At 32.3% G+C, this 23,316-nt stretch overlaps 2 protein-coding genes and 1 long non-coding RNA gene across 6 annotated transcripts; 2 read left to right on the top strand and 1 right to left on the bottom strand.

Moving 5' to 3' along the window:
- The first annotated feature begins 2,323 nt into the window (after positions 1-2,323).
- On the top strand, positions 2,324-6,964 carry LOC132298929 (jasmonoyl--L-amino acid synthetase JAR4-like). Of its 3 annotated transcripts, none has more exons than XM_059795295.1 (5): positions 2,324-2,470; positions 3,313-3,627; positions 3,727-3,828; positions 4,796-5,586; positions 6,171-6,964. In XM_059795295.1, the coding sequence occupies exons 2-5, from the start codon at positions 3,332-3,334 to the stop codon at positions 6,710-6,712; spliced, it is 1,731 nt and encodes a 576-aa protein (XP_059651278.1). In that variant the 5' UTR covers positions 2,324-2,470; positions 3,313-3,331; the 3' UTR covers positions 6,713-6,964. The 3 variants fall into 3 exon arrangements, with proteins under 3 accessions (XP_059651278.1, XP_059651277.1, XP_059651279.1); XM_059795294.1 differs by having other exon boundaries at positions 2,327-2,484; XM_059795296.1 differs by having other exon boundaries at positions 2,331-2,553.
- A 7,400-nt stretch (positions 6,965-14,364) lies between these two features.
- On the top strand, positions 14,365-18,775 carry LOC132298926 (protein trichome birefringence-like 24). Of its 2 annotated transcripts, XM_059795293.1 has the most exons (5): positions 14,365-14,549; positions 14,641-15,061; positions 15,399-15,494; positions 16,257-16,540; positions 17,722-18,775. In XM_059795293.1, exons 2-5 carry the CDS (start codon positions 14,677-14,679, stop codon positions 18,505-18,507), a joined length of 1,551 nt encoding a protein of 516 aa, XP_059651276.1. In that variant the 5' UTR covers positions 14,365-14,549; positions 14,641-14,676; the 3' UTR covers positions 18,508-18,775. The 2 variants fall into 2 exon arrangements, with proteins under 2 accessions (XP_059651276.1, XP_059651275.1); XM_059795292.1 differs by lacking the exon at positions 14,365-14,549 and having other exon boundaries at positions 14,556-15,061.
- Positions 18,776-18,926: 151 nt separating this feature from the next.
- On the bottom strand, positions 18,927-21,539 carry LOC132298928 (uncharacterized). The gene is made up of 2 exons (XR_009479992.1): positions 21,329-21,539; positions 18,927-19,144 (listed from the first exon to the last, which is right to left on the bottom strand). It is a non-coding gene; the product is annotated as an uncharacterized LOC132298928 (long non-coding RNA).
- Positions 21,540-23,316: the final 1,777 nt, after the last annotated feature.

Here is a 23,316-nt window from a genome sequence, read left to right as displayed (position 1 = left end):
TTATTTCCAAATTGACCGCAAATCTACACCCATCGAATCATATCAAAAATTTGTATGGTGTGAATGTTTTTTTACATTTAAGCATCAAAATTTTGATTTAGCCGTTGAAGAATTATTACTTTAAGCCCTTTTCATTGTTTTTTTTTTCTGTTTTTGGTTTCAATGGACCCCAATTTCTACCTCGTTGCTCAAATGTCATTATCAATACAATTTATGGACGCAGGATGTCAATCAATCTTACAGTAGTACATTGAATTGTTGCAAGAATCATTGAGAAATACATTTGTAGTACATGTTTGTCCATCAAATATCATAGTTCATTGAATTTTTGTGAGAATTATCGACAAATACATGAATGTTATCCGTTCCTTTAATAATGACAAAGCTTTTAATTGAATTTGTAACATCACTCAAAGTAAAATATTGGTGGTTCACTATTGTTAGTTGAAAATGACTAGTACGTATGAAATATCCAAGATAATGATAAATTTTTTGTAGGTGCAAATAATTTCTTATGGAGCCCTGTCTATAAATATAGTCCAAATTTCACTCTATTCGTGTGAAGATGCCTGGCATAAGTTCCGTAATTAGTCTGAAAAAATTCTGGACATCCCTATTATTGAAAAGAAAATATATATATTAACGTTTAAACATATGAAATCGAGACATAATACTAATATTGGACATCACTTTATAATAAAAATTAACATGGATCCATTTCATACGGTAAAAACGTAAAATAAAATAATAATAAAATCAATGTTGTAATGATTCTTTTCTTATGCGATGTATTATTTGTTTGATGAAATAGTAAGTAGTAACATCACCACCACTTAATGGAAAGGCTTTCGAACTGTCTTAAGACTCTTAACACACGTGAGTTCCGAGTTCTAATGTTGAGGAGCTGGTGGAAGGGCTTGTGCAACATGCTTTGTGGCATCAACTACCGACAGCTCCCTTCTTTTGCTAAGCTCATAATAATATCAATTTTAATTTTTTTTTTTTTTTTCTTCTCAATAATTGAGATGTTTGGAATTTTGTCCCAACTCGTTTACAGAATCCGTGCAATGTATATTCCACAATTGGTATCGGTAACTGTCACCATTTTTTCCCTTTATGGTGTATGCATATATATTTGAATATGTTGTATATACTATTTTTTTTTTTTTTTTTTTTTTTTGCACACATTTTCTGAAATACAACAGTGAGAAATACTGATCTAAGGCCTAGAAAGAGGTATAGCATCAGAAACATGTGTGTGTGTTTTTTTTACCTTCATAATTTTTGTAAATGTAAAGGAGAGTATCACAAGGGCGAGTCTTGATGCTATAATAATTAGAATCACTTGTAGTTATATGACTTAAAAAGTGTAATTGTATAACACGTATGAGTAATCAATATTGTTACAACATCAAATTCTACTTCTCTAAATGGTATCAATTTAAATATCACCTTTTTTATATTTTACTTTATCACCAAGTCTCACTCTTGTAAAATTTTTATAAGTACTTGACTCACTCTTGTAAAATGTTTATAAGTACTTGACAGTCCTTTCATAACTTTGTTATAAATTTCATTTATTTATTTTTTTCCTTGACAAGAGTGTCCTGAATTTAAACACCATTTCTCATTTTTTAAACGCAAAGAAATACCATTTGAGAATAGTCCAGTTTGAAATCAAAAGTTGATCAATATCAGAAAATGTAAGTTGTATTTACATTTCTGAATTTTTTTTTTTTTGCAAACATTTTCTTAAATACAACAGTGAGAAATACTAATCTAAGGCCTAGAAAGAGGTATAGCATGTAAGGTCAATATCAGAAGCATTTTCACCTTCATGGCTTCTATAAATGTAAAGGGGAGTATCACAAGGGTTAGTCTTGATGTTACGATCACTTAAATTGTATAGTTGTATCACTTGTATAAATTATCTATCCAATATCATTACAACATTAAATTCGACTTCTCTAAAAAGTACCAATTTAAATATCACCTTATTTTTTGTTGTCCTCAGTCTCATTCTTTAAAATTTTTTATTTTTAAGTACTTTATAGTCCTTTCATAACTTAGTTATAAATTTTATTTATTTACGTATTTTTTTTCCTCCGCAAGAGAGTCATGAAATTAAACACCATTTCTAATTTTTAAAACGCAAAGAAATACTGACCATTTGAGAAAAGTCCAGTTTGAAATCAAAAGTTGATCAACATCCCAAACTCCAAAGTGGCGCATATGCTGGTTTTTTCGTAATTTCAGACAAACTAAGTGGACAGGTTCGGTACCCCGTTACGTATTTGGTGGACGGAGTTCCATGACGCTTATGGTCTATCCAAATCATCGTCGGCTCTGTTTCTCACACGAAAACTCTCTCTCTACAATACTATTGTGTATCGTTTGTGTATATATACAGAGAAACCACAAACTATTATTCTTCACTTCTGGCTCAGTGAGCGGGCGTGCGAGAATCAAAGTCAGAAAATTTCAGTTACTCTCTCTCCTCTCCTCTTCACTCTCTCTTCTAGATCGACACCCTCCAAACCTTCTTTAGTCAACGTGCAGTCAAACTCTCTCTCTCTCTCTCTCTCTATATATCTATATTATTATATATATACGCACTCCATGTATATCTGTATAAGTTATATAATTATTCTTTTTCGCTATTGTTTTGGATATGGCTTCTGTATTGTTCAATTGAATCCATTTCTTTCTCAATATCTCTGTAAAATTCAAGTTTTGGTTTGGTTTCTTGAAATTTATTTTGCTCGAATACAAAGAATTAAGTCTTACACTAAGAATTGTTGTTGATTTTTTTAAGGTTGGTACTTGAATTGTACTGTTTTTGGATTCAATTTTGCAGTTGTTACTATTGTAAGGTTCGTGAATCAGTTCAATTCACAATTCCTTGAATCTGAGCTGATTTTTTATTCAGTCTTAGCTTTATTGATTACTTTTGCGAATCTTTTTCAATGACAATGTTTAATTGCTTGTTTAGTTGACTCGTCGAAGTCCTGCTCCGAATCTTATCTTGAGTGTATTTTTATAGTACTGTAATAGGAATTGATTTCAACTTCGCTTTTTCATTTCTGCATTGATTTGGATCTTTGACTTCATTTTCCCCTTTATTTATATTTCACCCTCTCAGGTGTTTTCTATAATGTATAGTTTCATATTTTGTTACTATTATGTTTTTAACTAGATTCAATTACATTCACAGATTGAACAATTGGTCTGTTTGAATTTTTTATTTTTATTTTTTTATCTCATGTTATATGGTTTAAAAATTTGAAGGTAATTAATGTGTTTTTTTTGCAGCTATTAAAGGTGTGTGAGGATGTTGATGAAGATGGATAAGTTCGACCCGGAGGAAATCATAGAAGAATTCGAAGCTCTGACAAAGGATTCCGAAAGAGTTCAGAGAGAGACCCTTGAGAAAATATTGAACGAAAATGGTGGCACGGAGTACTTACAGAAATGGGGTCTTAATGGAAGAACCGACGCCGAAAGTTTCAAGGCTTGTGTTCCCCTTGTTACTCACAAGGATTTGGAACCTTACATTCAGAGAATTGCTAATGGTGGCGATGGTTCCTCCATTCTCACAGGAAAACCGATAACAACCATCTCATTAAGGTTTTTGTAATTTCCTATTTTGTTTCTTTTTTCCTATGTTGTTGATATTAAAAATTTTGAATTATACAATGGAAGTTGATCAATGCTGTGGTCTTGCAGTTCTGGTACTACTCAGGGGAAGCCCAAGTTTGTACCTTTCAATGACGAATTAGTAGAATCCACAGTGCAGATATATAAGACATCTTTTGCATTTAGAAGCAGGTAAAATACTTGTGCTACAGAAGAGCATTTTAGTTCATATTGTTTTAGGAAGTCTCTTTTGCTTGATGTTGACCTTAGGGATTGATTACCTTGTTGGAACCATAATATATATATATATATATATATTTCACTTTTGTGTTATTATTTTCTTTTCTGCTTTTCTCTTTTTGTTTAAGAATCAGCAGGATCATGTCATGTCATGTTTTATAAACAAATAATGAAAATTTTTATATGTTGTTGATTGGTCAGAAATGTCCATGCTTAAGATTTTCAGAACAACATGTCAATTCAGTCTGTTTAGTGCTATATATATATATATATAGAATTATTGTTTTAAAAATAACATTGATCTCCTCTGTAGTTATAATTTGAGTAACACTAACATGGTTGATCTGAGTAGGTTGTGAAGATGATGTGGTCATATCCTAAAAGTTGTGAATTAAAACGGATAGATAATTATCTTGGTCAGTACACAAGACATAAAATTTCTCATCAAATACAAAGAACAAAGTATAAATAATTCATTCATATATATACACTCATATTACTAATATTACAAATATAATTAATTAATTAAAAGAAATATGCAACTAATATTATGAGATGGTATTCTTTATTGGAGGCTTTAAATAGTTCTTAATTGTCTTATAGGCTTTATGTTTGATCCGCGCCCCTTATTGGCATTATGCGTGAAATAAGATGGTGAAGTTTTTAGTTAAAAGCAACTGACCCCAACTCAACCAAATTCAAGGAGATCAATGTTATTTATAAACTCAAATAAATAAGACAGATCTCTTTTTATGTTTCATACATCATCTTCGCAACCTACACAGACACTGGCCAACCACCTACAGTCACATTTTCTAAGTTTTTTGACGCTTACATTTTTTAAATTTATTTAGTTTTTCTTCCCTTCTATATGGTGGTAATTAGTTCTTTGCTGATGTATATAATTATTGTTTTGCAGAGAATTTCCCATCGGGAATGGAAAGTCTTTGCAGTTTATCTACAGCAGCAAGCAGTTCAAAACAAAAGGGGGACTGGCTGCGGGAACGGCTACTACAAATTGCTTTAGCAACTCACAATACAAGGATATGATGATGGCAATTCTGTCCCCTTGTTGTAGCCCAGATGAAGTAATATATGGTGGTAACTTCCAACAATCCTTGTACTGCCATCTTCTCTGTGGACTTCTTTTCCGGGATGAAGTCCAAATTGTGTCCTCTACATTTGCCCACAGCATTATAGGTTCCTTCAAAACCTTCGAACAAGTCTGGGAAGAACTCTGTACTGACATCCGAGATGGGGTCCTCAGCACCCGAGTCACTGACCAGTCCATCCGAACAGCTATGTCTAGGCTGCTCAAGCCAAACCCTGAATTGGCTGATAAGATCTATAAAATATGCTCGGGATTAAGTAATTGGTATGGATTAATACCAGAGCTTTTTCCCAATGCAAAGTATGTATATGGGATCATGACTGGCTCAATGGAACCTTATTTGAAAAAATTGAGGCATTATGCAGGGGAATTACCTCTGTTAGCTGCAGATTATGGAGCTTCTGAAGGGTGGATTGGATCAAATGTCAATCCAAAATTGCCTCCCGAGTTGGTCACTTTTGCTGTGCTTCCTAATATTGGATATTATGAATTCATCCCTTTAAGCGAGTTTGTTGACGGCTTTATGGAGCCCAAGCCTGTTGGTCTTACTGAAGTCAAGGTTGGTGAAGAGTATGAGATCATTGTTACCAATTTTGCAGGTACTAATTTTTTTATTATTTAGGTACAATGCATTTCTTTTTCTTTTTTAAATAAAACTTATAAATTGGTCCTATTTTCTGCATCTGCACTTTTTGTGGCAATGATGTTACGTTTTATAGAAGATTAGGATGTCAATGGATGATTTGTCATTTGCAGCCCCATCTTTTCACCCTTTTTTTTAGTTGATGGTTTGATTCTTTTTTTCCTTTCATTTTGGCCTTTAATTCTCCTTGTAAAAGTCAAAAGAGATCTGTCTAATTTATTCATTTATTGGTTCCATGTGCATGTCCCATACAATATAAGATAATGCATGGTATAGTTGGCTTAGTTATTAATTTACCTGTACTAAAGTAGCATGGTTTTGCTTTTTAAAATTGTGTGTGTTCTTTTCTTTTGAAGTTGTTAAGGTTTAGTTTCGATGTTTGGATTCTTTTTTGAACTTTGAATGTTGTTGAAATCAGTCGATGCCCTTGTTTTAATTAAGTTTTCAACCAAATTGTTTGCATTACTTGTATATTTATGTTTATATACGTGTGCTCTCAAAAGTCCTCTTATATTAATACATTTCCAAGTAAACTTGCAGGCTTTTACCGGTATAGGTTGGGAGATGTGGTTAAAGTTATGGGCTTCCACAACTCAACCCCGGAACTGCAATTTGTTTGCAGGAGAAATCTTCTGTTTAACATCAATATTGACAAGAACACAGAGAAAGATTTACAACTAGCTGTGGAAGCAGGGAGCAATTTGTTAGCGGAAGAAAAATTAGAAGTGGTGGATTTTACAAGCCTTGTTGATTTGTCGACAGACCCTGGCCACTATGTTATCTTCTGGGAAGTCAGCGGTGAAGCGAGTGAGGAGGTTTTGAAGGAATGCTGCGACTGTATGGATCGATCATTCATCGATGCTGGCTATGTGAGCTCCCGCAAGGTTAATACCATTGGGGCACTTGAGCTCCGAGTGGTGAGGAGGGGAACCTTTCACAAGATTCTGGATCACTATGTTGAATTAGGAGCTGCTGTTAGTCAGTTTAAAACGCCGCGATTCGTAGGGCCAAGCAATGGCAGGGTGTTGCAGATCCTTGGTAACAATGTTGTTAAGAGCTACTTTAGTACTGCTTTCAATTAATAGGTGAGAATTGCAGTTTACCATATTCTTAATGTAATCTAATAATATGTTTTAGGTTGTTTTGCTGTATTTATTCTCAGTAATAATATTTCAAATGGTACAAAAACAGATTGTGTTTTCCTCCTACTGTACCTGTCAAATATTTGTATGTTTTAATAGTTAAGCCCACCAAGGCTTGTAGAGTTCTATGTAGGTTACATGAAACAAGACCAGTCCAATTTAATAATATGGGTCGGATGGTCTTTCCAATAATTTGCTGTTTTCCATTGTATGTGTATGACATGGTGATGGTGTCAATTACTAGTATATGCACCTAGAAAGATGCTGCTGATTGATTTTTGTTTGGGGACTCCAACAAACACCATCCAATAAGGATTCTTAGACCGTAATCAATAAGATAGAGTCACTCTCCTTTTAAAGTTGAAAAGCATAAGAAATCTCCTTTTAAAGTTGAAAAGCATAAGAAATACTACTAGGAAGATTCATGTGTTATCTTTTGATGAATTGATGTATAAGTGTGTGTGTATATTCACACACATCATAATTTAAGAAATTGTATTTTCCATGTATCAACAAGAATTAGAATTTTCAAACAGAACACTTAAAATGATGAAGAATGGCACATTCAATTGGCATGAGCATCAAACATAACATGAATAGTGTTCTACATATTTTCATATAATGGATAAACAAATTTTGGGATAATTATATCATTTCAGAAATAAGACACACATAGTACACGCACTAAGATACATAGAGAGAGAAAAAAGAGAAGAAAAAGGAGGTGGTAATGTTGGACATATAAATCTGAGAGATTACAGATTCATTACTCTACAATAAAGAGAAACTCTGTACCTTTTGCTATTCATTAGCACAAACTATTTCCTCCAAGAACCAATCCTATCACACTTTTCGACTTCCTGGCCTTCTCTTTCCTTTTTCCATCTTTCATCCTCCTCTTCCACATATTCCTCTTCATAAATTCACTCAAAAACCCCACCACGGAAGACCTTCTGGCCTTACTTTTGATGCCCATTTTCGACGTTGCCGGAGAGATTTGGGTGGTTAGCTGCCTTGATCCACCAGGACTTGGCAATGACATTAGGTGCCTATCAATAACATGGCTTAGTGAAACCAATTCATACGAATCATATAAGGGACTACCACAATCCCATATGGTTATGCTTTCACTCTCTTTTCTATCTTGTTCAGTTTTTTCTCTCTTTTTCATCTGGATGTGAAAGTTTCTTGGATTCTCAGATCAGATGGAACAGAGGTTCTACCAGCAAAACATATTGTGTCCCCCCAACTAGAAAGATTCTTTAAAATGTTTTTTCATATATTGCTGGTCAGCGGCTACTGGCTACCCACCTTTTTAATTGTTATTATAAAGAGGCACCCTCCTAATTAGGACATTTATCAAGGTTCAAAATTCCAAAACTGCCCCCTCATTTGTAGGATAAAGCTTAAAAGGTATGTGCTTAATAGGGGTAGAATTGTCTCTTTACTGAAAATGGATGCCCCAGTGTTGTCAATAGAAAAGTGGTACTGATTTTGAGTGGAGTGTCTGACCCCAGTGCTTGTTAGACGCTCTTCTTTCTGATTGTATTATTCCTCTATCTTAATGCATTGATCATTTTTCAGAAAAAAAAAAAAAGAAAAAAAAAAATCAATTATGTGTTAAAGAAAATGACTGATCCACACTCATTGAATGATGGTGAAGGTGAGTATGAGTAGCTTTGCATACATAACCACATCACCTAATTAAATCATAATTTGCACACCAAGGATATGTTTATATATGTTTACACACACACAAAAAGAAGGGGTTTTGTATTGCATAGACTATCCAAATATCAGAAGAAAAAAACAAGAACTTGGTGATCCTTTGTTTTCTTTAGAAAAATCTCTGCATGAAGAGCACACCTTTGACCAAAATTGAGAATGATCAAATTTGGTAGGTATTTTTATATGTCAATATAATGTGGACTAGTGGGATGTATAAGAAGGATTCTGCTTCATGTGATTTAAAAACCAGAAAATTAATATCCATTTTCCATGTTTTTGGCCTTGTAGTTGTTTCACTAGATGGACTTTTCTTTGTCATTTAAAAGTTAGTACCCTTTAAATTTATGTGCTTAAAAATGTGCATCATACATGTCTGAACCGGTCATACAACCTGTTCAGGTACCATAACATAGGTGCACTTATATAACAACTAAAAAAAATCGCAGCTTAAATTATCATGGTGGGGTTTTCTTCTTAATAGATAGATAAAAATTAATTGGACATTACTCAATTACTTAGTTGTTAGAGTGTTCAGTTTCTGAACAGATGTACCCGTATTTGAGTCTCCCTTCCCCTAATATGCCAGAATAAATAAAGAAAATAAAAAAAATAGATAAAAGTTAATAATGTGAGTGTACATTGAGGATCCAAAGGGCTATTGGGCTTGGGATTAGGTTTAGTTGTTTAGTCTAGTGATTGCCCGTCTACTACATCCGACCTAATGGGCTTGTGAAGGTCATTTTCAGATACTGGGCCTAGAGTGGAATGCAACATCCATATCCAGCTCCTTATTATTCATAAAATATCACTCCTCACATTTATTATGCTCACTTCATATCGAAAATGAAAAAGAAAACCCAATTCTCACATTCTAAATTTTGTAATTTTTTTCAGTCCATTTCTATTTAGTTTACAGCTTCTCGCATTGCGAAGGTAAAACTGCATATATTAAACTCTTCCCGGACCCACAGTGATGGGAATCTCGAGCATTGTTCTGGCCCTTTTTAAATATCTAGTTAGTTTATGCCAAGTTTGGTTGCTAGGTTGGTCCTCAGAGCAGAGGAGTATTAAGGTTTTAAGAGATGGGCCAATCCAATGATTGAATTATTTGGTAAAAGCAGGACGAAGAGCATGAAACTTTGTACATAGGGGTATAGGGCCCCCAACTGGCCCATTTAAAAGGACTCACTATCTGGTAGGCTTAAAGCTGGTCATGGGCCCATGTTCAATGTGGAAAAGTGCCATTATCATCCTTGGAAGACTTTTAAGGCAATGACTCAACAAAGCTTATCTCCATAATGAAATAAGACCTCACATGGCTTGTCTTAGTGTGGTCCAACCAAAATTTAGGAAACTTATACTTATCACGTATGTGGCGCAATATTAAACTGATAAGTATTCTTACGTTTAAAATAATAAAAAGTAAATAATTTGACAGCTATCCGGATTAAACCCAAATGGATCTGAATCATATTCTAATTTGCACTCCTTTCCCTCTTTTCACGCTTCTATTATGTGGAAGCCTTAATCTTATCTGTTATTGACAAGAATCTATGGCACCTTTAAATAACCTTTCAAAAATTTCACAAGGCCTCAAAGGAACTGAAAATTGGTGATGTTGAATTCAAGAGTGTCTAGAACGATGTCGAATGCAATGTTTTGCAGCTGAATTTATTTACCAAAGCTGATTAAATAGGACCTCCCACCTGTAAGGTTATCATTTTCTGGAACATTGGTATTTGAAGCTAATTTTGTTTGTTTTTTTTTTTTTTTTTAAACTATACACTTAAATTCTCTATGGGGTTTTGGCATTTAGTGATTTTGATCTCAAATAACATATAAGTACGAGATGTTTTTCTTTGTTTCAGGGTTTTTTTTTTTTTGATAGAAGAGTGAGAAAGAGGGAGAGGAAAGAGAATAAGAATTTGATTCAGATTTATTTGGGTTTAACCCAGCTAGTTATCAAATTATTATTATTTTAAATATAAAAATACTTGTTAGTTTAACATTGCGCCACATACGTAGTGAATATAAATTTCTTATTCACCAATGAGTAGGTAAGTATTGTCCATATTTATAAAGGATATGTAGATCTCTCATTCATTGCATTTTTTGCACCTATTTTTTCCCATTCAATGGGATAGATTATTGTGCATGGATTCAATTTTAGGTTGCATTTCATTCAAACTTAACAATCTCGGTACAAATAATTCACAAATTAAATTTTGTTAGTGTCTTCAACTAATTATATATTGTCACGTAAGTAAAATACATCTACTTTATTATCATTGTTTAATTGATAAGTGATATTATGTCATCGATACTATTGACGCATTAAATTTTTTTTTTTTATAAAACTCGTTATACATATTACACAAGTAAGATTTTAAATCCTAATTTTATACTCCCTAGTTCTCTTTGGATTCTTTCTATAATCTACCAAATCTTTTGAAATCATAAGAACACAAAAAATATATATATAGAAATATAATAAAAAAAATAAATCTTTGGAAATGATAAATTTATGTAGGAGTTTGTATACACGTGCTTATTCCTAATCCTATAAACCGAAATGCTACCAAACGGATTTGAGTTGTGACAATTAAGTGAGCTAGTTTAGCTGGTGGAAAATGATTTAGTCATAGCCATTGTTGTCAACTAATTTATATAATAGAGAAATGTAAATGCTTCAATTAACGAAATAATTAATCGATGGATGAGGTCTCACTTTCCAATGGTCCAGTCAAACACATGCGTTCAGAAAAATTTACATAAATACAATATTTGTGTTTGTTCACAAGCAATGGATCTCCTAGTTAGAAAATCAATCTCTCTTTCTCTCTATATATATATATATATTTGTTGGAGTAGATTATAAATTAATAACTTGAAGGATTTGTTCGACTAGATTATTGTGACAACTTATATTCCTCATGTATATTATATTATATATATGTGTGTGTGTGCGTGCGCGCGCGTTCATGCGCATCATCAACACACGTGAAACAATTACTTTAAAAGATGGTTCTATATAATTTTAAACTGGTGTGTCCAAGCGATTAATAATCAAGAAAGAACCGAATAGTAACGAAGGAGCAATATATAGTCAAAAAAGTTACTTTTTTCTTAATTATATAAAGAAACAGAAACATGTGTATACATAATCAAATATATAAAATGAATATACATATACATATATATATAATTATGTACCGACATACTATTCAAATTAGAGGATATTTAAAAAATAATAACAGGTCAACATATTGGAACTTGCCACACCCTTGAACTCATTGTTACACCTCCAAATGATTAGGTTAACCAAAAGAAACAAAGCATTTTAGCATAAATATTAATGTTGTTAAGCAAATGATACCTTTTAAAGAAAGAAAAGAAGTAGAAAGACAAAACCAAGTGAGAAATTAGGTTGATGAAGTACATCATAAGCAATCACCATGGAGATTTTGACCGGTCAATTCCAAAGCTAAACTATATGCTAGGCAGATCCAAACAGGAGTAAATACAAAGAAGAAGAGAAAAAAAGAAAAAAGAAAAAAATAAAGGCAAAAAGAATCATGATATATTTCACCTTTATCAAAGAAGGTGCAATATTTAGATAATTCTTGTACTTTGGTCATTTCTAACTAGCAAGGTACTAAACTTGTACACCACCACATCCCCTCCTCTTTGGCAGTCGGAATTGGAATCTGGCCTCTGGGTGTCGGTGCTTTTAAAATTTACTTCCCAACAGTGTTTTTTTTTTTACAAGGCAAGAAGGGTTAGAAGTTAAATTAGTAGGTACAAAGAGTCGAAGCCTGACACTCTCAAAATCCACCGAAGACACTAACCACTGGGCTATCGAGGTATCTGCATTTTTAGAGTAAATTATATGGACTTCTCTTAAAATTTTGAAATGCATAAATTATTTATTATTTATTACTTTAATCTTTTTTAAACTCATTGGTCAATCGCTAAAAGATACTTAGTGACATTAAGTGTGAAATGTTAATAACGTCCATATGCTATAATAATATATTAAATTGTCAATTCTGCTGTTGTGTTGCTACTGTATGTTCATTTTGATTATTGAGAGCATCACTATTGTGTGTAATTTGCCTAAATATGAGAGAGGTGAATGAAACTCCTCCTTTTTTTTTTTTCTAACCAAACTTTCTTTATATTTATAATTTTATATAAGAAAATGTTATAACGTGGGCACGCTCATGTGATTTCTTGGCCCGTGGATGATCCTATCAAAATATATACATTTTTTTCTTTTTAAATCTGATAAATCTCAGATGATTGTACCTTTACATAAATTATACTTGGTGGGGAGAGAGATGTGATTATGACATGTTATGAGTTATGGTCTTTGAAAATGTGATCCAGCCATGATATATATATATATATATATATATATTCTATTGGAATACTTTAAAGCAGTGGTTGCTCTTGCAGCTGTCCTAAACAATATCCATAAGCCATCCACTGAAATTTGGATGAGGAAGGTAGGAGCAGGAAGCATGTGGATCTAACTTGGTGTCATTTAGCCAAACAACAAGAGAACATAACACTACTACATTATTCTGTAGTCCCTCTACCAAATACATTGTGTCTTTTCTATAAAAGGGTTTGCAAAATTCATCCTTCTAGAGAATCACCAATATGTACTACTTGTCCAAGAGATGGTTTTCATGCTTGGTATAAGCTTTCTTTCCATTTCAGTGCCCGAATGTTCGGGATGGTATGTTTGCTTAAACTTTAGATAAAAAAATAATACTCCATTCGTTCCATATTAATTGTCAAATTTAAAAATTTTAACTCATAATTTTTGTGAGTCAAAGTAAAAAAACCTCTAATATGGGATATAGATAGTATATATGTATATTAAAGATATATGACTAAAAATGACATTAAATAATTCAAAAATAAAAGGTGATAGTAAGTTAAAGTTTTTAAAATTGACAATTATTATGGAATGGAGGTAGTAATAAAATAAATAAATAAATAAATATTTTACTAAAATCTTTTGATAATTTTAAAAGTTTAATAGTTTTACTTGAGGGAAGGGTTTTGTCGGTTTTCTAATAACATCTTTTTGTGCCATGATTTTTTCCGGTATATTACTCACTAATTGATCTACTTATGCAATAAAATTATTAGTTGATTTGGGAATAAATTTTTGGTAATATACTTGACCTCTCACACGTAATCATTTAACAGTCAGTCAATCGTGTGTAGAATGTGGTCTCTATTGATTTAAAAAAGGATTCAATAATTCTTTGATGTGGTTCCTTTCTGAGTTCGTTAAGGTTGGTTTTCTTTTCTAAGATATGATGAATTAAAAAATAAAAATAAAAATAAGAATAATATTAATAATGAAAGGTATATTTAAGTGTATTAATAACGAAAAGTATACTAATATATTTTTTTAGAAAGTATATTTCTGTTTATATATTAAAAATGAACTTAGTCTATACTTTAGTTCAAGAAAATATTATTGCAATCTTAAAATATTAATGCCACATTACCATGGGTGAGAGTGTTCAGTCGCATAAATAACATATAAATTTGAATATAAAATATTATTCTTTGTTGTTGAAATATTTGTCAGTTGGTCATGTTTTTTTGAAATAATTGTGATATAGAGTTTAAAAGTTGGATACATCTAATTTATATTTGCATCAGACATCATTTTTATTAAAAAAAAAAAAACAAAAAATATAAAATTTGCAATTGTCCATTTCTATAACTTTTTATCAATTTTTTTAATTTTAAAATATAAATTGTGAATCCAAGTTGTTGCTACAAATTAATACCATAAAGTAATTACACAAACTAAAAAGATTCATTTATTGTACATTAAACCGATTACGCTACATACTTTACAACTACACCACCAACTAACAAATGAATGCACAACTCACTTTATTTATGGCAATCCCATCTTTATTAATTGTAATCAACTCTCAATTTTTACTTCTAAAAGTAAAACTCAAGTATTTTCAGGTTTCATGTTTCATTCATGTTAACAACCAATTCTGGTTAGGTGAGAAAACCATCTCAATTTATTTTTTATTTTTTTATTTCATGATCCACTCTGCTTTCTAATTCTCTCTATGTTACCCAACATTTTGAAGGTCTCAACAACGGGAAAAACAAAAAAGAGGAAAGCAATGAGGTTTATTTTGAACAACAACAAAAACAGCCCATTTTCATCTGCATACAAACATAATCATGTTTTTGTGAAGTTTGTTGTGTGTGTTCTCATATTGGGTTTGGCTTATCGCCTCCTTTCCTCAACTTCTATACAATTTTTTTCTGATGTGGGCACTGATATACCACCTGTTGTGGACAATGACAATATATTGCCACCTCCGGTGGGTATTTCGCCGTTTCCCGATGATTTTCCGGTGAATGAGAACCCAACTACTCAAATTGGTGATTTTCCGGTGAATCAGAGACCAGCTACTCAAAATGGTGATTTTCCAGTGAATGAGAACCCAACTACTTCTCAAATTGGTGATTTTCCGGTGAATGAGATCCCCACTACTCAAAATGGTAACTAAGTTTTCTTTGCACTTTCTCTCGCTTTCTCGAGACCATGCATGGATGAGAAAATTCATATTAAAAATGAGGTTCTGTTTTCTATTTTGTGTGTGTGTGTGTGTGTTTTTTCCTGCCTGGTCTTCTGTTCATTTTGTTCATTGTGAGGGTTGGTACGATTAATTGCAATTTTAATTAGACGGAGATAAAATTAAAGTAATTTTTTTTTTTCTATAAAGAATTTTAAGATAAACAATGGGCTAACCCTGTTTTTTTGGTCTAATATTTCTACTAATCCTTTCTCATTTTGATTTCATATGATATCATTTTTTTTTTTTTTTTTCATTTTCAGATTTGAGGGATGAGGCTAATGCAATGCCACCTCCCGTGGGTAATTCGCCGTCTTCCAATGATTTTCCGGTGAATGAGAGCCCAATTACTCAAAATGGCAAGTTTTCTTTGCTCTTTCTTTCTCTTTCTCGAGGCCATGCATGGATGAGAAAATTCATATAGAAATGAGATTCTGTTTCCATTTTTTTTTTTTTTTTTTTTTGTGTTTCCGTCTGGTCTTCTGTTCATTCTTCTTTATTTTGTTCATTTTGAGGGTTGGTATGATTATTTGCTATTTTCGTGAGATGGAGACAAAATTAAAGATTTTTTTCCCTATAAAAGAATCTCAAGATGAACTTTTTCTTATTTTGATTCCAAATCATTTGAATTTTTTAATTCATTTTCAAATTTGACAGTGATAAATTCAAATCAAGAAGAAGATTAGTGGGAAAACAATACATGGGGGTTCTTACTGGTGTACATTGCACTGCAGACCGATCTTTAAGATTAAATTATTTATCCATAGTTTCAGTTGTAAGGTATTGAAGAATTTGTTTACCATCAGATTTTTTTTGTTTCGATGAAGTTGTTTACTATTAGATTTAGAACAAAAGAAAGCAAAAAGTAGTAGAAGATTTAGAGACCAAATTGCATCTATGAAAATCTATAATTCTTTGTGCCCTGCAAAAAAGTGTCAAATTTTAGTCTTTTTGGAATACAAATATAGAAGTATCTTTTGGATTTGGTAAATGGTGTTTTGAGCTGGTACAAAGTGTGTGCGCATCGTGCTTGTTACCCCCAATTTCTTGTGTGTGTGTGTGTGTGTTTTTTTCTGTATTGATTTGAGCTCAACTGATATAGATTTATTTTATAAATATAGTCACAGGAAAATGTGATATTTTTAGGGGAGATTGGGTTCCAGATACCTCTGCTCCATTTTACACCAACAAGAGCTGCCATTTTATAGACGCTAATCAGGATTGTATGACGAATGGGCGCCCTGATACACAATATCTCTACTGGAGGTGGGTTCCGAGAGACTGTAAGTTACCCAAGTTTAATTCGGAGAGGTTTCTTCATTTAGCGAGGGATAAATCATGGGGCTTCATTGGTGACTCCATTTCACGTAATCACGGGCAGTCATTACTTTGCATGCTCTCGCAGGTATGTTTCAAGCTACTAAAAAAATTCCCATTTCCTTGTTGATTTCTTTTGTTCTTTCTTATGCTTTATCTACTAACAAAATACATTCTACTAAGATCAGATCCTAAACTTGATTATGTTATTTCATTGCTTTTAACTACTGATATGTATCCTATACTGTTTCTTAGTCCCTCTAAATTAATAAAAAGCTCGGTGGAATTCGGCTTAAAGCTATTCTTAAAACTAAGGCCTAGAGGTTCCTTTAGCACTATAATGACCTGCTACCCTGTTTAATTGGTAGAGCTAAGGTTATAATTACTTGCTATGAGCAGCCAACGTAATCAAACGCGAGTTCAAAGCTTGTGCTATTTGTCTCGCGTTGAATTCCTTTCTGAGTTTACCTTGTTTTAAATAGTTCAATAGTCTTTTTCAAGGTTAATTATTTAAACCAAAATCTCCATTTGAAGGGTATCGGTTTCACTTTCTTATGTAGTAGTTTTTTTTCTCTAGAATCCGATGGTTGGTTATTGTACATGATTATTGTTGGTTGGTCTATATACTTCAAGCTATTGTAGATTGTCATGACATATAACTTACTACATACCAACCTGGAAGTTTTGACCATAATTAGGACTCCTATCCCTAGATTTTAACAGAAGAATCTATGAAATACTGCATAACATGATGTGTTTTTAAAGTAATTTCACTTATGTTTACAATGATTATGTTATCTAATGTCTAATTTCCGTCAGTATTTGTTGGTGAATGGAAGTTTGTTATGACACCATATCGGAAAGTTGTTTCAGCATAATGTTTGCCCTAGTTTTAATTCTAAGATCAATTTATAACCCTGTTTCTGGTAAGGTCTAGCTTGAGTAGATAATGCTGAATTGAAGTATCGTCTCCAGTATCTCTTATGCTAGTTTCCTCCAGTCCTTTAAGAGTTTTTAAACTTTACTGACGGACGAGAATGTGGTTGGTATTCCCAAAGATGTGCCCAAGATTAGACCCTGCAGTTCTCAGAGCCAGGCACTCAATAAGATTATTGCTTGGATTCGATTCGTTTGGCTCTGTTTGCACCATGACATGATGATGCTAGTAGTAATTTTTGTTGCATGGCATTATATTTTTTGGTCGACCGGAAGGATTTGGTGTACTGGACAACACAAAATTGATCAAATTTTAGTTGTTATACCCCACAGGTGGAAGAAGCTACTGAAATCTACCATGACGAGGAATATAAATCAAGGACGTGGTATTTTCCACACCACAACTTCACACTTGCAATAATTTGGGCCCCTTTACTTGCCAAAACAGCCATTTTTGAAGACAACAACGGAGTTTCATCAGCAGCAATGAAGCTTCATATTGACAAACTTGATGCAGTATGGACTGAACAATACAAAAAACTAGATTATGCACTAATTGCTGGTGGGAAATGGATATTCAAACCTGCAATCTACTACGAGAACGACACAGTGGTGGGCTGCCACAACTGCACTGGAAAGAACTTAACAGTGCTAGGATTTGACGACGTGTATCGCAAAGTACTACGGTTGAGTTTTGATTTTGTAACCAGTTCGAATCGCAAAGTGAATTTTTTCTTTCGAATGACTGCACCGGATCACTTTGAAGGAGGAGAATGGCACAGTGGGGGTTATTGCACTAGAACAATGCCATTCAAGGAAGGAGAGGTGAATATGAGTTATGTAGACACCATAATGCATAGCATTGAGTTGGAAGAATTTGAGAAGGCAAAGGCCGCAGGAAGCAGAAATGGGATGAGTTTGAAACTACTGAACACAGCCAATCTTTCATTGTTGAGGCCTGATGGACACCCAGGAGCATACAGGCAGAGGCAATTCCAATTACTTGCCAAAGACAAAAATGCAAAAGTTCCAAATGATTGCTTGCATTGGTGCTTGCCTGGACCTATAGACTCCTGGAATGATTTGTTGATGGAAATGTTGGTTAATGGCCAAGATTAGAAGCATCACAACCAATTTGCAAAAAATCACTGGATTGATTTGATGCTAGTCCACATGATCTGAAGAAAGAGCAGTAGCAAAATCCAATAAAACCCATCATCAATACATTTTTCCACAGGTTGAAGCTTGCAAGAAGAAGCTGAAGTTACCTGAAATCGTTTGTATTTATTTTTTACTAGTGTTTTGTTTTATTGTACTTGCATGATATAATTTTCTGGCTATACTGTAAAAATATACATTCTTTATTACACACAGGGCATTAATCGAACTCATCAGAAGACATGGTTATCTTGCAGTAAATATTTCTAAAAGTACAGTTCTATATGGTAGATAAATTGGAATTATTATGAACGTACATGCCCTACATCACCCAACCATGGTAATCAAACCACTGCTTCGAAGATATAATACTCCTGCTATGCTACAGTGGCTTTGCTGAACCACTCAGAATATCAACTTTATTCAACTATGTTCTCAAGTTCCATACAGCATCTTTAAACATAATTAGCAAATCACATACTGAACAAACACAATCTCATGTTACAATCAAGGATGTGCACTTTTTCTTCGATCCCATTCTTTACTTGGTTGAAGGTGGCGTAGTTTGCTTCCGTGGCACTGGTTTAAGGAAAGGATCCTGCATAGACAAAATGTGCAGATGACATATTAGACTGAGCATGATACCCTGGAACTTCAATAATGAGGCAATAATAGTGTTTACAAGACAGCAGAGAATTTTAAGGGAAAGAGATGCCAGAAGATGGAGGGAGGGAGTCAGGGAGGAGCTATACTTTTCCCAACACCACTACCAACCAAGTATCCATATTGGTTACGGTGTTTGTCCTAGTATTTTAGTATTATAATAAATAAATAAATAATAACAATAATAATAATAATAATTTTCCTTAAATTGTTCTTAAAGAGTATGATTTTGTTCGCCCAATGCTATTTCTTGGTATTGTATTGGAGAAAAGAAAAATATTTTCCAAAAAGAATATTTTAAGTCGAAACAAACGGAGCCGTAGTGATGCGTTTTATTTATGAATTTGTAGAGAAATGATGAACTTGATGTGTATTCTGATTTTAATTTTTGTTTTCCGATAAACGACTAAGTGATATGTCAAAATTACCCTCAGGTTTCTCTCTCTATATATTTATTTCTTAGGTTGCTAAGGAGGACAAATGGACGGTGCTTGAAGAGCCCAAGAACTAGCCGAATGAAGGGGCTTCTCTAAAGAGTAGGTTCCCTTCATCTTCTGTTTTTGAAAATTTGGTAAAATTGCTTCTCAGACTCTTTCCAAACATAAGTGAATGTCTTAAACTCTTTATGAAATTAGCCCCTTTTTTTTATAGGTAAATTCTTTCCAAACACTTGCATTCACTCATGTCTTAAACTCACCCTAGCATTTTTGCCGATTGAGCCTTGTTACAACAAATGAGATGAGACTCGTACATATATATAGGTATCCTCATTCCTAATAGAGGGCTATGATACATCATAATAAATGGAAGTTTTAGTTTCTAGAACTATCCACCTAAATATCTGCATTTTTACAAATTCTCTACTTTTCTGAAATCTTCTTCAATTAATCTATCAATTTCTACAAATTCTTCCATGTTCTATAATTCTCCATCTCTACAACACTCCATACTTCCTTTCCTTATTATTTTTAATTTTTTATATTATTGAAATGAAGAGAAGAAAAATAGTATATGTGGTCAAATTTTTAGTAATGGCAAAACTTTAAAATATATATATATATATAATACCCGAAAATATCAGTATTTATCAGTATCCGTATGTACCGTATTTTACTAACTATGCCTCTAATAATTAACTTCTAAAAATCATTTCTAGTGATTTCATCCCATGTTAATTTTGAGCGTCCTCTCTGCCTCCTAGCTTCTATGCAAATTAACCTTCCTCTTCTCACAAGTCACAGGTGCATGCATCTATAGGTCTTCTGTTTACGTGTCTACACCACCTAAGTCTACAATCTCTAATCTTATCACTAATAGGTACAAAGATCTAATTTCTTTCTCACATTTTGGTTTGTAACCCCATCTCTTCTAGTGACTCCTATCATCCATCTTAACATCCTCATTTCCGCTATATGAATTTGTTTTTTGGTTAGTAAAAATTCTTGTGTATCTATATAGAGAGGAAGTAGCAATTTATATAAATTCTGGCTAAGATAAAATGTAGGACAAATTTATATTATTTTACACTAAGATTCTTCAGAGGGCTATGCAAACCACTGAATTAATCATACATCTTAAGACATAATTTTGGACACTTATAAACATTCAGACGACTGTATGATGGCAAACCCAATTTGATAAATTTCATCAGCTTCAAAAAGTAACATTATCAACAATTGTTGGCCTAACCTAGCTTTGATTCAAGTAAACCCAAAACTTAAACATACCCAACATAAGCCACATCCTGCTACATAAGGCTGGTTAATTAACTAAAAGTTATGGCCACCACATACTAACATGTATTTGGGTATACATCTATTACCATTCAGTTGTATCAAAAAACACAAGCACATTATAAGTTTTGATCTTATATACGTGTATACATATAAACAGAATTAGGATAATCATGTTCTAACAAATTTACAAAACCATATCTTTACATCTTCCGAATCTCACTACGAGTCTATGACGCATCAAACATTGGGAGAAAAACAGCTTCTGATTCAAAATATAAATAAAACTAGATCTGATTAAAATTATAACAGTTACATACATATATGTGTGTGTGTGTATATATATATATATCTAGGGTTTAGATTAAAGAAGCTGAAAAACATACGTTTTCGATAAAGAGGTAGTTGGCGACGACGACAGTGGCCACAATTGAACCCAATATTGCAACTGGGCCCGTTAGCAGACTCCATTTCCGGTGTATCATCTTCTCCTTTCTCTCTCTCTTCCAATGACCTTGTGGGTGTATTGTATAGTATTAGTATACTAGTATATGATTTTGTGATCTGGCATGCCTTTTTCAAATCCTAAAACCAAAGAGTCATTAGCTAAGACGAAGCAATTACTGGGTCACAGCCCATAGGCTATAAATAACTTTCGGGTTGGGTTGGGCTTCTACATAATCTAAGCAACACTAGTCCATAAACAAACTATTAGAGCCATAACAATACAAAATTAATTAATTTTATACTATAAACTTAAGTATGGTTTTACAGACAATCGCATCTAGAAATAGAGTTCTAAGTTAAAATAAAGTAAACAAAATCTTATGTGACAAAAAAAAAAAACAAAAAAAAACTTTATTTATAATATAAAGCTAATAGAAACAAAATTCTGCATGTAGGCACCTCTAATATTAACTATTTAGCTTGCATCTTAGGTTACAATTTTGTTTAATTTCAAAAAAAATCTTCATGAATTCCCATTAATATGTGACATCTAGCATTCCAATGTATTGAATAAAATGTAGATGATTCACTAGTTAAAAGTGGAATTTTTTTTTTTTGTTTCTTCGATTAAAAAATTTAAAATATTAGATGAAATTAAAATTATATGACTTAATTTTCAATCGAACTTGGGGACAAGACTCCCATTGTAATACAAAATCATTTTAGCACTATCTAGTCTCACGTGTAACCTGTCCACAGAAGAAGAAGAAGAAGAAGAAGAAAATTACAGACACGAGAATCACTAAATTATAATATGTTATTACATATATATATAGAGAGAGAGAGTACTGATCTCTTGCTCCCTATGTAACAAGAAAATTTTTCCCCACTTTCTACAGTAATCATTAGATTTTAAATCTAATGGTCACATTCCAAACCCACCTATATGTTTTCCTTTTAATACAGAATCACTATCATTATTTCTAATTTGTAAATTTAATATTTGCTAATACAATTAATTATAACAATAAAAGGTATGTATTGAAAAAATAAAAATAATGATAGTATAATTATAACAGTATTAAAGAAAATATTAAATAAAACAACTAATTTACAAAGAAAATCTGAAATTTCATAAAATAATAGCATGTTTTGTCGTAAATCTCCTCATTACGTCAATAAATTTTTGTTATTATAGTAGAACTAGAAAAAATATATTGTGTGATTTATTATGACAGATGAGTAATTGGGATGTGTTTATAACTAGTTAGAATTTGTGACAAAGAGTTAGAGAAAAATAGATTGAATTTCTAATTTTTAAATAACATGCATTTAGGGAGGTATACAATAATGTAGTGCAAATCACAGATTACATTAAGTTGATCAAGTAGATAAAAAAATAGAGATTTTATTTCTAATTTATTATTATTTTTTAGTCGATGTTTTATTGTTTTGTATGTCAATAATGTAATTTTTAATTTCTTTTTTAAACTCGAAAAGACAATGTTAACTTTAGTATCAAGTCATTGATGTAATTTTCTAAACTTATAAAAAAGAATTTATAGAAAAAAAATTTCAATTAATGGTTAGATGTGATTTCGAGAGTTGAAGAGATTTCTATTTTTATTTTTTTAGTACTTACCTTTTATTGTTATAATTAATTGTATTGGTAAATATTAAATTTGGAAACTAGAAATAGTGATAATGGTTTTGTATAGGTGGGTTTAGAATGTGACCATTGAATTTAATCTAATGGTCACTGTAAATATATTTTTTCTAGTTCTACTATAATAACAAAAATTTATTGACGTAACTTTATTTTTCATAAGCTACCATATAAATATAATTCCTTATAACTTTAGGATTCCACAACTCTAATAAAATCCATTCTACTGTCTACCCAATAAGCTTAATTTGCTTCTGAACT

This window comes from Cornus florida, unplaced genomic scaffold (genome assembly GCF_030987335.1).
Source record: "Cornus florida cultivar Cherokee Brave unplaced genomic scaffold, ASM3098733v1 CherokeeBrave_3.0.0_Hap2_Chr03, whole genome shotgun sequence".
NCBI classification, from domain to species: Eukaryota; Viridiplantae; Streptophyta; class Magnoliopsida; order Cornales; family Cornaceae; genus Cornus; species Cornus florida.
Note: the sequence above shows the minus strand (reverse complement) of the source record. Positions and strands in the feature narration are given on the sequence as shown.

Coding starts and splice junctions, on each gene's coding strand:
- LOC132298929 (XM_059795295.1), top strand. CDS start 3,332: ATGTTGATGAAGATGGATAAGTTCGACCCGGAGGAAATCATAGAAGAA. Junction 3,628..3,726: donor ATAACAACCATCTCATTAAG/GTTTTTGTAATT, acceptor GTGGTCTTGCAG/TTCTGGTACTACTCAGGGGA. Junction 5,587..6,170: donor CATTGTTACCAATTTTGCAG/GTACTAATTTTT, acceptor GTAAACTTGCAG/GCTTTTACCGGTATAGGTTG.
- LOC132298926 (XM_059795292.1), top strand. CDS start 14,620: ATGTTACCCAACATTTTGAAGGTCTCAACAACGGGAAAAACAAAAAAG. Junction 15,062..15,398: donor GATCCCCACTACTCAAAATG/GTAACTAAGTTT, acceptor TTTCATTTTCAG/ATTTGAGGGATGAGGCTAAT. Junction 16,541..17,721: donor TACTTTGCATGCTCTCGCAG/GTATGTTTCAAG, acceptor TATACCCCACAG/GTGGAAGAAGCTACTGAAAT.